Raw genomic sequence first — 14,831 nt, 5'->3', positions numbered from 1 at the left:
TTGAACCTTTGGACTTCAGTAACCAAACAATACATCACATGCTAGAAATAGTTCAATATCCCGGACGAGCCCCCGATTGTTACGAACCGACTTACTGTCAACCCCAGATCTAAAACAGCTTTGTTGTCTAGGGGAAAACATAGGCTGACTAGGCTAGCTTTCGTGTCTGTTAAGCCCCCAGAGTGAAAAGTGCTCATCTGAGTCCTGCAACCTCTGTTCTCAGACCAGTAGCATTGATTCTCTCTAGATCGGCCAGTCCCAGCGTAGCATTGTTCATTCAGATTCTACGTAAAGTTAAAGGTGGTAAATTATATATACTTTCACATTCTTGAACCCATATAATCTGTATGTTTGTGTGTGCAAGTAGTTTGTGCCAGTTTTATTATGTTTGTGCTCTATTAGGCTATAGATGTAATACCCGAAACACATTATTGTACTGTGAATTGTTTAAGGGGTTGAAGAACTTCATGACTCATTCAATAATACAGTTTCATAATATATGTTATACATATAATATACAGTGCCTTCAGTAAGTACTCACCCCCCCCTAGAAATATATGAGTGGGACTGCCCCACAAAAAATAAAATGACTTCAACATACTGCATCCTCCTCCATCTGTGTGTCACCAGGACATCACCAGTGCGTGGCAGGGTCTGGACCAGGCGGAGAAGGGCTACGAGGAGTGGCTGCTCACCGAGATCCGGAGGCTGGAGCGTCTGGACCACCTGGCTATGAAGTTTGAGCAGAAGGCCACGACCCACGAGACCTGGTCTGTCGGTGAGGGCGTCACTTGTGTCAGAACACAACACACTGTTAGTCCTCATGTCCACACCTACTCTGTGTGAGTTCCACCATCACAACCATAGTAAGTCCACATGCTAATAGTGCTATACTCGACATTAAATGGTAAATGGATGCACTTATATAGCACCTTTATCCAAAGCACTTTACAACGGCCTCTCATTCACCCATTCACACACACATTCACACACCAATGGCGAGTTAGGCAAGCTACCATGCAAGGCGCCGGCCCGCTCACTGGGAGCAATTTGGGGTTCAGTTTCTTGCCCAAGGACACTTCGACATGTGGCCAGCCGGGGCTCGAACTCGAACCGCCGATCTGCCAACCTTGCGATCATTAGACGGCAGCTCTACCTCCTGCGCCACAGTCGCCCAGTCGCCACACACTGTTAGTTCTCACATCCACACCTGCAGCTCTGGGAGACAGTCGACCTGTCTCAGAGCAGTACTCCCATCACACTCATCACCCATGTGACTGTAGACGAGAGCTTCCGTGTCATTTGCACACAGACACTTCTTATAGATTTGGACTTCAGGATCTCACTCTCGTGCTTCAACATGACGAATGGTGATGTTCATGCTGTGTGTGTGTGTGTGTGTGTGTGTGTTGTAGGTAAGGACCGTGTTCTGAACCGCAAGGACTTTGAGTCTGCCAATCTGACGGAGGTCCGGGCTCTGCTGAGGAAACACGAGGCGTTCGAGAGCGACCTCGCCGCCCACCAGGACCGCGTGGAGCAGATCGCCGCCATCGCACAGGAGCTCAAGTACGCTCACTTCAATTTAGAGAAAACTGGATTTCTCATATTTTTCAGTTTTATTGGATAGAGATAGTTTGTTTGTTTATTAGGATCTCTATTTGCTAATGCCGTGACATTAGCTAGTCTTCCTGGGGTCCGATACAAAAATCATATTTGAACAATTATCAACATTTTATACATACAGACAATTGTAAACATTGTATACATACATACATACATCAGTGGAGAAAGAAGTCAGGGTATGTCAGCAGGGCATGGGGGCCGGATTCAAACCCATGCTGACATGAGTGTATGTGGTGCACTGTAGACCGCGGTGCTAGACCACTGGACCACCCCAGGCCATGGTGCTAGACCACTGGACCACCCCAGGCCATGGTGCTAGACCACTGGACCACTCCAGACCATTAATATAACGTTATTGTCAAGAAACTAAATTTGGTTGTATCATATCTCACACATCAATGCAGAGATAGACATATCAGACATATGAAGACACACACATCTTAGACATACGAATACAAAAAACAACAAAAACAACAAAAACAAATGAGGAATATGAAAACTATATTCTTAAAAATGGGGCGTACTGTAGCACTAATCTCACAGTCTCAAGCACCAGTTGGAGAGAAGGCTGTAGAATGATAATATGCTGCATGTACTCCATCTAGTGGCCAAAGAGGCCCTAAAGACAGTCAATGAAAATATCGAAACAGACGCCTTACATACCTTGCCCTTATGTTATGTTATGATTTCATAATTCCTCTTTTGAGATTGTACTCCAACTAATAATAATAATAACAATAATAATAACTTGGATTTATATAGCGCCTTTCATAAAACCCAAGGACGCTTTACAATTCTGGAGGAAATGGTCAGACAGACAAAACAGAAAACAAACAAAACAAAAACAGAAACAGTGACTAGGGGCCAAAGGCCTTGTTGAACAGATGGGTTTTGAGACCTGATTTGAAGGAGTCAGTGCAGGGAGAGGGCTGGCTAACTAGGAATGTTAGTTGTTTAGCTGTTTAGGTTCCAACCACCCTAAATAAAAGATGTGCCCCTCCCCCTTCTCTCTTAGTGACAGTCAGAAAAACACTGAGACCAAATATCCAGGTCATCTCCGGACTCTGCACTGAGTTCAGAACGCAGGCCTGTCTGCACCGTAGCCCCCCGCCCACCCTAGTAGCCCCCCCCCCCCCCCCCCCCCCCCGCTGAGATTGACTGTTCTACATTAGTTATACTGCTGACTGATCACCTGCTGCCCTCCTTCTGAGACACCACGGATTGTCCCTATGTGTGTGTGTGTGTGTGTGTGTGTGTGTGTGTGAGAGAGAGTGTGTGTGTGTGTGTGTGTGTGTGTGAGAGAGAGTGTGTGTGTGTGTGTGAGAGTGTGTGTGTGTGTGTGTGTGTGTGTGTGTGTGTGAGAGAGAGTGAGTGTGTGTGTGTGTGAGAGTGTGTGTGTGTGTGTGTGAGAGAGAGAGTGTGTGTGTGTGTGTGTGTGTGTGTGTGAGAGTGTGAGTGTGTGTGTGTGTGTGTGTGTGTGTGTGTGTGTGTGAAAGAGTGTTTTCTGTGTGTGTTTTCTGTGTGTGTGTGTTTTCTGTGTGTGTGCGTGTGCGTGTGTGTGTGAGTGTTTTCTGTGTGTGCGTGTGTGTGTAAGTGTTTTCTGTGTGTGCGTGTGTGTGTGTGTGTGAGTGTTTTCTGTGTGTGTGTTTTCTGTGTGTGTGTGTGTGAGTGTTAGAGAGTGTTTCTGTGTGTGTGTGTTTTTTCTGTGTGTGTGTGTGTGTGTTTTCTGTGTGTGTGTGTGTGTGTGTGAGTGTTTTCTGTGTGTGAGTGTGTGTGTGTGTGTGTTTTCTGTGTGCGTGTGTGTGTGTTTTCTGTGTGTGCATGTGTGTGTTTTCTGTGTGTGTGTGAGTTTTCTGTGTGTGAGAGAGTGTTTTCTGTGTGTGTGCGTGCACGCGTGCGTGTCAGTGGTTGTGTATATTAGTATATTACAGGCCGGGGTGGTCACCTCTCTCTCCCCTCTGCCAGTGTGTAGATATTCTCTCTTCTATTTGTGGAAACCCCTGTTCAGTAGCGTGGGCCAACCTGCGTTCTTCACATGGCAGAGTTGAAGGACTCTGACATCATCCGTTAGCTCAGCCAGCCTGTCGTCACCACCCTTTGTTCTTTTCAACGTTACCGTCGGTGGGCACGCAGGTCACCCCGACTATAAGCAATCACCTTTACTGCGAGATAAAATATAGTCGTTCTAACCTTGTATATATCTGTCCTGTTCCAGGGAGGAACTCCAAATCTAAAATAGAGCTGTAGGACTGTAGCTAGACTAAACTAGACATGATTGAGTCTACCTTTAAGTGACAGTGAAGTATCTGTTTTAGAATGAATAGTTAATTATAGAAAGACTGCTTGTGGTTGTAGTCTGTACAGTATGTGATTGTGATACATAATGCTGTCATAGATAGATAGGTAGGTAGATAGATAGATAGATAGATAGATAGATAGATAGATAGTTTATTAGCCACACGACCAAAGCCGGTGGAATTTGATCTCAGTACAGCATATTAATCTCTGCAGCACACAAATGACAAAAACAGGGAAGTACACAAAAGACAAAAAATACAAAAGAAAATCAGACAAAAAATAAAATAAATAGACAACAACAGACACACAAATATGCATTATTATGTATGTATTATGTAATTATATATATTATAATCGGTAATCTATTACAGTAATATACTCTGTTTATATGTTCAACACATTAAGTTGTTCTTTCCAGATAAGATAAGGGGAATTCCCCTTCAGAAAGTCAATATTGATTTAGGTCAGGTCAACCAGATAAACACTGTCACTGGGTGACCTTTCACCTACTACATCTCTGACATCTCTGACATCTCTGACATGACACGACCCTGTTGACTGTTGTCCTACGCTAGATAACACAAACAAACCTGAGCTGTGACCTACTGAGACACACGGCAGAGTCACTGAGAGGGACAGACGTTATCAGCTGCTCGAACACATGACAGCAGTGACAGAGACACAAACATCTACCATGAGGCCAAGAAGACGTCCTCAAGGTTCGAGGGTGACACTTCAGTTGTAATAATAATAACAAATTTTATTTATGGGCGCCTTTCAAAGCACTCAAGGACACCTTACAAAGTGTAATTAAAAACAAGCAACAGATTCAAACAGTGATTCAAACAAACAAAAACAACCAACAGTTAAAAAATATGCCAGTTTAAAAAAGGTGGGTTTTCAGGCAGGATTTGAAGGTGGAGAGAGAGAGTCGATGTCTTGTGGGAGAGAGTTCCAGAGACGGGCAGCAGGGTGGCTGAAGGCTCTGGACCCCATGGTGGTCAGGCGGGCAGAAGGTATAGGGAGTTGAAAGGCAGCGGTTGTGTGTGTCTCGTGCAGGGCTACCTCGTCGAATCGCCTTCGCAACGTATGCAGACAGACATAACTAGCCGCTCATATACAAGACGATGTATGTATGTAGACAGACATTACTAGCCGCTCAAATAACTGACAGTGTATTTAGACAGACCTAACTAGCTGTGCTCAGATCATGTCTGTGGCAGTGAACGAGGACAGACATGGCCAGCTGCTTCTAGTTGGCCACCCTGGTGATGGGGTTAGGGGGTGATGGGTGAGGGGGGTGATGGGTGTTTGGGTCTTTGCCACGGCAGTTTGGCAGTAGCGTGTCCAGTTACAGAACAGCCTGGGACACAATGAGCCTGCTGCCCTTGAGGGTCTCTGTCATAATATAACACAGGCCACTTAAGCTGTCACTTTAATCCAAAGTCACTTAAAGTCGCAGTGAGTGCTACATACATTTGTCAGTATATACGGTCCCAGCGGGAATCTAACCCACAACCTTTAGTGTTGTTCACACCATACTCTGAGCGACTGAGCCACAGAGGAGCACAAGGAAGTACCCTCCCTGGCATGTGTCGGGGGGGGGGGGGGCGGGTACACTCTAGCCCTCACCCCCCCCCCCCCCCCCCGACACATCTGGAGATCTGAGAGGATTGGGGAGGTAGAAGGTAGAAGCAATGGGATGAACACAGCACCTGGGGTATCGGAGGGCAATGTGGAGCTACTGCCATTAAGTGTGGGGCGGCTGTGTCTCAGGAGCTAGAGCCGCCGTCTAATGATCGCAAGGTCGGCAGATCGGCTGGTTCGAGCCCCGGCTGGCCACATGTCGAAGTGTCCTTTGGGCAAGACACTGAACCCCAAAATTGCTCCCAGTGAGCGGGCCGGCCGGCGCCTTGCATGGTAGCTTGCCTACCTCGCCATCGGTGTGTGAATGTGTGTGTGAAAGGGTGAATGAGAGGCCGTTGTAAAGCGCTTTGGATAAAGGCGCTCATATAAGTGCAGTCCATTCCCTTCTATTATGACATACACCTCATTAATCCTCTCAGATCTAGACCAGTGTCAGGGGTGTGGGGCTTAGGGCCTAGGGGTTGGCTTGAGGTTTCGGTGTCTGTTGGACTTGGACCTCTTCCCTCAGGAATGGCCGCCTGTCCTCTCTTGCGTTGCTGTCAAATGAAATAAGTGGCTCCTGACTGACTGCCACGAACAACGAAAAGGTCAACTGTCTCGTAGTGGAGGAGAGGAGAGGAGGATGAGAGAGTTTGGAAATGGAAGAATGGAAGATGTGTGGTGTGGTGTGGTGTGTTTATTCAGGGGTTCACCTCTCTCCTGGGCTATTCTGGTGGCGCTGCTGTCAGGAACACAACACCCGGTAAGAATCCCTGCTACGTTGGTGCTCAGTGACAGGACAGGACAGGACAGTGCTGCGACACAGTGGAGAGAGCCTTGCATGGCAGCTTGGCCACCATTGGTGTGTGAATGTGTGTGTGAATGGGTGAATGCGAGGCCGTTGTAAAGCGATTTGGATAAAGGCGCTATATAAGTGCAGTCCATTACCATTTAGGTGAAGAGTATTCCAGTATTACTTTAAAGAATTTAAGTAGAATTTTGTATTTGTATTTATGTGTGTGTGTTTGTGTGTGTGTGTGTGTGTGTGTGTGTGTGTGTGTGTGTGTGTGTTGCGTCACACCTGCTAAATCACCACAGCACACCACAGGCCAGGGAGGGTGTCCTGTTGGCAGTTGGACTTTGGTATTATGAATTTTATATGACGATGATGATGAAGTGTAGGAATGGACTCTATACCTGAGGTCAGGATGGAGTTGTACTGTGAAGTGTTGATGTGTGCCTCAGGTAGGATACTCAAAGATCAAAGGTTTTGTCCATTGAATACATTCATTCATTATAACCCTTCCCACTGAAACTTATTGAAGGGGGTACTCCATACCATCGGTGTAGATGTAGATCCATCTGTATGCCCAAACACAAAATTCATCATTTGGCTCACTTCATTGTTTTTAGTTTTTCCTACTACACGCATGATTCCCTCTAAACCAACATATGGAATTGGTAAAACCTGTTATGTCAGATAAAAAAGACTGGTTCTGATTAAATAAAGATTTCATGGTAAAAACGTGTGTGTGTGTGTGTGCTGCTTCCTGTAGTGAGCTGGAGTACCATGCTGCGGCCAGGATCAACGAGCGCTGCCAGGGCATCTGTGACCAGTGGGACCAGCTGGGAACCCTGACGCAGAAGAGGAGGGAGAACCTGGAGGTAGGAGAACCTAGAGAACCTGGAGGAACCTGGAGGTAGGGAGAGAACCTGGAGGTAGGGAGAGGCTGGAGGTAGGGAGAGGACCTGGAGGTAGGGAGAGAACCTGGAGGTAGGGAGAGGACCTGGAGGTAGGGAGAGGACCTGGAGGGAGGGGACCTGGAGGTAGGGAGAGGAACCTGGAGGTAGGGAGAGAGGCTGGAGGTAGGGAGAGGACCTGGAGGTAGGGAGAGGACCTGGAGGTAGGGAGAGGACCTGGAGGTAGGGAGAGGACCTGGAGGGAGGGAGAGGACCTGGAGGTAGGGAGAGAGGCTGGAGGTAGGGAGAGAACCTGGAGGTAGGGAGGACCTGGAGGTAGGGAGAGGACCTGGAGGTAGGGAGAGGACCTGGAGGGAGGGAGAGGACCTGGAGGTAGGGAGAGGACCTGGAGGTAGGGAGAGGACCTGGAGAGGACCTGGAGGTAGGGAGAGAACCTGGAGGTAGGGAGAGGACCTGGAGGTAGGGAGAGGACCTGGAGAGAGGGAGGGGGAGGACCTGGAGGAGGGAGAGGACCTGGAGGTAGGGAGAGGACCTGGAGGTAGGGAGAGAACCTGGAGGTAGGGAGAGGACCTGGAGGTAGGGAGAGGACCTGGAGGTAGGGAGAGGACCTGGAGAGAGGGAGGGGGAGGACCTGGAGGAGGGAGGGAGAGGACCTGGAGGTAGGGAGAGGACCTGGAGAGAGGGAGGGGGAGGACCTGGAGGAGGGAGGGAGAGGACCTGGAGGTAGGGAGAGGACCTGGAGGTAGGGAGAGGACCTGGAGGTAGGGAGGACCTGGAGGTAGGGAGAGGACCTGGAGGTAGGGAGAGGACCTGGAGGTAGGGAGAGGACCTGGAGGTAGGGAGAGGACCTGGAGGGAGGGAGAGGAACCTGGAGGGAGAGGACCTGGAGGTAGGGAGGGAGGCTGGAGGGAGAGGACCTGGAGGAGGTAGGGAGGGGCTGGAGGTAGGGAGAGAACCTGGAGGTAGGGAGAGGACCTGGAGGAGGTAGGGAGAGGACCTGGAGGTAGGGAGAGAGGCTGGGGGGAGGGAGGGGGAGGACCTGGAGGGAGGGAGAGAACCTGGAGGTAGGGAGAGGACCTGGAGGTAGGGAGAGGACCTGGAGGTAGGGAGAGGACCTGGAGGTAGGGAGAGAACCTGGAGGGAGGGAGAGGACCTGGAGGTAGGGAGAGGACCTGGAGGTAGGGAGAGGACCTGGAGGTAGGGAGAGGACCTGGAGGTAGGGAGAGGACCTGGAGGTAGGGAGAGGACCTGGAGGAGGTAGGGAGGGGCTGGAGGTAGGGAGAGAACCTGGAGGTAGGGAGAGGACCTGGAGGGAGGGAGAGAACCTGGAGGTAGGGAGAGGACCTGGAGGACCTGGAGGGAGGGAGAGGACCTGGAGGACCTGGAGGTAGGGAGAGGACCTGGAGGACCTGGAGGTAGGGAGAGGACCTGGAGGACCTGGAGGTAGGGAGAGGACCTGGAGTTAGGGAGAGGCTGGAGGTAGGGAGAGGCTGGAGGTAGGGAGAGGACCTGGAGGTAGGGAGAGGACCTGGAGGAGGGAGGGAGAGGACCTGGAGGTAGGGAGAGGACCTGGAGGGAGGGAGAGGCAGATGAGGCTCCAATATGTGACGGCAGCTGGTGAAACCAGGCGGGAACAAGTCGGCCACCAATCAAAATGTTCAGTTTTATTCTGAGAAATGTAAATACATTTCAGCGTTGTTGAAAATCAACGACACACTCGCTAGTCAAGGCAAAACATTGCAAAGCAATGGACTCGGTGAGTAATCCCCACTACTCTACACTTACTAGGTAGTAGTGGGGATTACTCACCGAATCCATTTCATTGCAATGTTTTGGCTTGACTAACGAGTGTGTCATCTATTTTCAACAACGCTGAAATGTATTTAAATTATTATAATTCTGGACATAAAGCCGAGCTGAGCCCCTCTTTAGAGAACACCTGCGCCTGTAAATGTGTGAGGATCAAGTGAAGGTCAGAGGTCGTTCAGAGCAGCGACCCCTCTGTCACACCTGCCACTCATCAGTAAACACCTACAGAAATTACTATATGGAAATTGCAGTAGCCATTTCAAAAATGTGACATCAGACAACGTCATAAATCAACTCCTGATCACCGACGGCGATAATAATAATAATGTCATAATAATGTCAACGTCACAAATCAATAACGACGTCCTCCTGTGTCTGTCCCTTGTTGTCCTGTAGAGGACAGAGAAGCTGATGGAGACCATCGACCAGCTGTTCCTGGAGTTCTCCAAGCGCTCCGCCCCGTTCAACAACTGGATGGAGGGAGCCATGGAGGACCTGCAGGACATGTTTATCGTTCACACGGTGGACGAGATCCAGGTAGCTAGCTAGCTGCTCTGTACCGTGATCCAGGTAGCTAGCCTAGCCACTAACTCTGTAACGAGATCCAGGTAGCTAGACGCTACTCTGTGTCTTTGAGTTTGTTTTTATGAAATTCTGGCTCACAGTCATCAGCCTAACCCTAAACCCTAATCCATTCCACTCAGCATTTATTACAATGAGCCCGTCCTCCAATTTCTACCTCTACCAGCCTCCACTGATATACATCCATGTCACTATAATAATAATAATAATAATAATAATAATAATAATAATAATAATAATAATAATACATTAGACTTACAGTATATAGCGCTTTTCTAGACACTCAAAGACGCTTTACAAACTGAAAAGATCGAGCAGTAATAATAAAAATAAACAAAAAAAAGGTAAATAGAAGAAAGTATAGGGGCCTAATGAAGGTAGTGCTGGGGACACATGGGAAGGGAAGGGGGAGAGGGTTAACTGGTGAAATACTCTATACACAAGTTGTACAGAATTGTTCTCATTTTAACAGGTTATACAACTTTGTTCAACTTTGTCTCTCTATAGACTAGAATATGCATATTAGCCTGGTCACTGTGTTACTTAGTCCCTTAGCGGTAATGTTGTCCTCCCTCCACTAGGTGCTGATCTCGGCTCATGACCAGTTCAAGGCCACGCTGCCAGAGGCGGACTGTGAGAGGCAGGCCATCCTCAGCATCTACAACGAGGTCTCCAAGATCGCCCAGAGCTACAACATCACCTCCACCCTGGTCAACCCCTACAGCAACATCACCCCCGGGGACATGGGCATCAAATGGGACAAGGTAGAGGATGAGAGAGAGAGAGAGAGAGAGAGAGAGAGAGAGAGAGAGAGAGACAGAGACACAGAGACAGAGACAGAGACAGAGACAGAGACAGAGACAGAGAGAGAGAGAGAGAGACACAGAGACAGAGACAGAGACAGAGACAGAGACAGAGAGAGAGACAGAAGATCTGATCCCCCTCATACAACATACCATAACTGCTTTGAACACATTCAACATGTCCGTCTCGTCTCCATGGACACGGTGGTCCCTGTGCACAGGTGAAGAAGCTGGTCCCCCAGAGAGACTGCTGTCTGCAGGAGGAGCTGGCCCGCCAGCACGCCAACGAGAGGTTCAGGCGTGCGTTCGCCGCCCAGGCCAACATCATCGGGCCCTGGGTCCAGGGGAGGATGGAGGTGGGTGACCTGAGGGACTCTGTGGACCTTTTAGTGAAGGTGGAGGTTTAATCTGTGTGAGAAACGGTTTAAATAGTGTGACACTAACCTTGGGGGTATTCCGTCAAATCCAGGATTATTTTTGACGTATGACTTATGAAAATAAGGCCGGCATTTAGCAGACGCCTTATTCCAAAGAGACTTACAATCGATACATTTGACTAAGCAAATGAATCATCAGTTCACCGGTTGCAGCAGGAAGATTAATCTAGCTCAGGCCAGGGGCCACTGGCAGTCATTGTGATAGAAGAATTTTTTTTTAGACACTGGAGAAACAGTACAAGGGGGCAGTAGAAGTCTTAGGAGACACAGTAAAGGGGAAAAGCGGGTGTCTCAGGAGACGCAGTGCTGGGGGGTAGTAGATGTCTCAGGAGACACAGTGCTGGGGGGTAGTAGATGTCTCAGGAGACACAGTGCAGGGGGGTAGTAGATGTCTCAGGAGACACAGTGCTGGGGGGTAGTAGATGTCTCAGGAGACACAGTGCTGGGGGGTAGTAGATGTCTCAGGAGGAGTTAAGGTGTAACCTGAAGAGATGGGTCTTCAGCTGTCCCTCCTCCCTGCAGGAGATCGGCCGGTCGATGGACCTGGGCGGGTCCCTGGAGGACCAGATGGGCCAGATGAAGCAGTTTGAACAGGTCGTCATCAAATACAAGCCCAACGTGGACAAGCTGGAGGGAGACCACCAGCAGATCCAGGAGTCTCTGATCTTCGACAACAAACACACCAACTACACTATGGAGGTACAGGAGGGGGATGGGCGGCCATTTTTTTTTCTTTTATCTTTAAACCCCGCTCACTAGTTCTAGCAGGAGACGTAATCCAGCTCAGTCGTTGTGAAGACGTTTTAAAAAAAGGTATATAGATATTATTTTGATTATAGACACTGGAGAGACAGTACAAGGGGGGCAGTAGAAGTCTTAAGAGGCATAGTATGTATAGGGGGAAAGCAGGTGTCTCAGGAGACGCAGTGCTGGGGGTAGTAGATGTCTCAGGAGACACAGTGCTGGGGGTAGTAGATGTCTCAGGAGACACAGTGCTGGGGGGTAGAAGATGTCTCAGGAGACGCAGTGCTGGGGGGTAGTAGATGTCTCAGGAGACACAGTGCTGGGGGGGTAGTAGATGTCTCAGGAGGAGCAGTTAAGATTGGTGAGCAGCAATCTTGGGACACAGAACAGTCCGTCACCTGAGCGTGTTGTTGGTGTGTTTGTCCTGACAGCACGTGCGCGTGGGCTGGGAGATGCTCCTCACCACCATCGCCAGAACCATCAACGAGGTGGAGACCCAGGTCCTGACCCGCGACGCCAAGGGCATCAGCCAGCAGCAGCTCAACGAGTTCAGATCCTCCTTCACCCACTTCGACAGGGTACCATGTCCTTCCTTCACCTGACCTCTGACCCCTAACCTCTAACCTCTAACCTCTAATCTCCCTCTAACCTCTATCGACAGGGTACCGTGTCCTTCCTTCACCTAACCCTAACCTCTAACCTCTAACCCTACCCCTAACCCCTAACCTCTAACCCCTAACCTCTAACCTCTAACGACAGGGTACCGTGTCCTTCCTTCACCTAACCCTAACCCCTAACCTCTAACCTCTAACCCCTAACCCCTAACCCCTAACCCATAACCTCTAACCTCTAACCCCTGACCTCTAACCTCTAACCCCTAACCTCTAACCTCTAACCCCTAACCTCTAACGACAGGATACAGTGTCCTTCGCTAGGTCCTTCCTTGTCTCCTAGGCTCCTTGGGGCCTTTTCTCTCTCCTTGGCCCAGTAATGCTTTCCTTCCCTTGTGCTCCTCCAATGGCATGATAGCATCCCTCTGGTTGGCTTGGCCAGGGTTGAGTGACTGCCTGTGTGACTCTGACCTCGGCGACTTTGCTAATAGCTAACTTTGTAGACTGCCTAGAAAGCCTAACATACTAGCCTAACATACATACTATAATCTCTTCTCTTCTATAATGTGTGTGTGTGAATGTGTGAATGAGAGGCCGTTGTAAAGCGCTTTGGATAATGGCGCAGTGCAAATAGTGCAGTCCATTCTTCACTTTTAATAACTGGCACCAGATCTAGCAGCACGTGGTGTGTTCTGTGTTCCTGGGCTAGACAACAGAGGGACGAGACACTCACATTGGGCTAACGTGGTCGTCTGGTGTCTGGTAACTCATTCTCACTCCCGTGTAGAGAAGGACTCGTTGTGTCACCGTAGAGAAGAACAGGAGGTTCTATTTACGTTGTGAAGTTATGCATCGTTACGCTATGACAGGCTGTTTGTGTCTGAGAGCTGATGATGGATATGGGTGCCGGCACTGAACCCATGTGACTAACCTCTGCTATTCCCACTTTTGTCTTCGCTGACATTACCGTTCCTGTGGACACGCGTGTGTGTGTGTGTGTGTGCGTGCGTGTGTGTGTGTGTGTGTGTGTGTGCGCGCGTGTGTGTGTGGGTGTGTGTGGCTACAGGACAACACTGCCAAAGTGCCCTCTGGAGAGTTCAAAGGTTACCTGATCAGCTTACCTCTAACCTCTAATCTTTAACCACTAACCTCTAACCTCTAAATACTAACCTCTAATCTTTAACCACTAACCTCTAACCACTAACCTCTAACCTCTAACCACTAACCTCTAACCTCTAAATACTAACCTCTAATCTTTAACCACTAACCTCTAACCACTAACCTCTAACCTCTAACCACTAACCTCTAACCACTAACCACTAACCTCTAACCACTAACCACTAACCTCTAACCTCTAACCTCTAAATACTAACCTCTAATCTTTAACCACTAACCTCTAAATACTAACTTCTAACCTCTAACCACTAACCTCTAAATACTAACCTCTAAACCCCTAACCCCTAACCCCTAACCTCTAACCTCTAACCTCTAAATACTAACCTCTAATCTTTAACCACTAACCTCTAACCACTAACCTCTAACCTCTAACCTCTAACCTCTAACCTCAATGTCTAATTCAATCAAGCTTCAATCATACTTTGCCACTGTTTGCCATGAGCTTTGCAACGAAGATTAAAACCAATAAAGATGTTGTGATCTAAACTAGACAAAAGGAGCGTCCCCCATCTTAAACCTCTAGTTGTTTTGAGGATATTAAAATGCTAAATTAAATGTTTTTTCCCACAGCAGACTCATAAAAGAAACTAAACGTCTCTTCTTCTCTTTGTCGTTTTCTGTCCTCCTCCTCCATCACCTGTCATAGTCACCTCCTCCTCTCCTCCTCCCCCTCCTCCTCTTCCTCCTCCATCACCTGTCATAGTCACCTTCTCCTCTCCTCCTCCCCCTCCTCCTCTTCCTCCTCCATCACCTGTCATTGTCACCTTCTCCTCTCCTCCTCCCCCTCCTCCTCTTCCTCCTCCATCACCTGTCATTGTCACCTTCTCCTCTCCTCCTCCCCCTCCTCCTCTTCCTCCTCCATCACCTGTCATTGTCACCTTCTCCTCTCCTCCTCCTCCCCCTCCTCCTCTTCCTCCTCCATCACCTGTCATAGTCACCTTCTCCTCTCCTCCTCCCCCTCCTCTTCTTCCTCCTCCATCACCTGTCATTGTCACCTTCTCCTCTCCTCCTCCCCCTCCTCCTCTTCCTCCTCCATCACCTGTCATTGTCACCTTCTCCTCTCCTCCTCCCCCTCCTCCTCTTCCTCCTCCATCACCTGTCATTGTCACCTTCTCCTCTCCTCCTCCCCCTCCTCCTCTTCCTCCTCCATCACCTGTCATTGTCACCTCCTCTTCCTCCTCCTCCTTCATCACCTATCATTGCCCCCCCCCCCTCCCCCTTCCCCCCAAGTAGAAGAAGAAAGGAGGGATGGAGACTGATGACTTCAGAGCCTGCCTGATCTCCATGGGCTATGATCTGGTAAATACACACACACACACACACACACACACATACACACACACACACACACTCTCTCTCACACACTCCCAATGACACCCAGATATTTGTATTCCCTGGGTCACACACACACACACACACAC

General features: G+C 49.0%; 1 protein-coding gene across 2 annotated transcripts in view; it reads left to right on the top strand.

The window, feature by feature from the left end:
• Positions 1–14,831, top strand: part of LOC308167109 (alpha-actinin-2-like) — a gene marked incomplete at its 3' end in the record, with an annotated part of 30,082 nt that overhangs the window by 12,661 nt on the left and 2,590 nt on the right. Inside the window, exons 11-19 of one of the 2 annotated variants that reach the window (XM_080541481.1) lie at positions 631–778; positions 1,416–1,566; positions 7,104–7,212; positions 9,454–9,594; positions 10,221–10,403; positions 10,664–10,798; positions 11,402–11,578; positions 12,055–12,201; positions 14,644–14,709. In XM_080541481.1, coding sequence (XP_080397607.1) covers positions 631–778; positions 1,416–1,566; positions 7,104–7,212; positions 9,454–9,594; positions 10,221–10,403; positions 10,664–10,798; positions 11,402–11,578; positions 12,055–12,201; positions 14,644–14,709 — 1,257 coding nt within the window. The remainder of the gene's footprint in view (positions 1–630; positions 779–1,415; positions 1,567–7,103; positions 7,213–9,453; positions 9,595–10,220; positions 10,404–10,663; positions 10,799–11,401; positions 11,579–12,054; positions 12,202–14,643; positions 14,710–14,831) is intronic. The other variant, XM_080541482.1, reaches the window with a different exon arrangement.

The sequence above is a fragment of the Nansenia antarctica genome, assembly GCF_963989245.1.
Source record: "Nansenia antarctica genome assembly, chromosome: 11".
Lineage (NCBI taxonomy): Eukaryota > Metazoa > Chordata > Actinopteri > Argentiniformes > Microstomatidae > Nansenia > Nansenia antarctica.
This window is presented reverse-complemented; position numbering and strand designations above follow the sequence as displayed.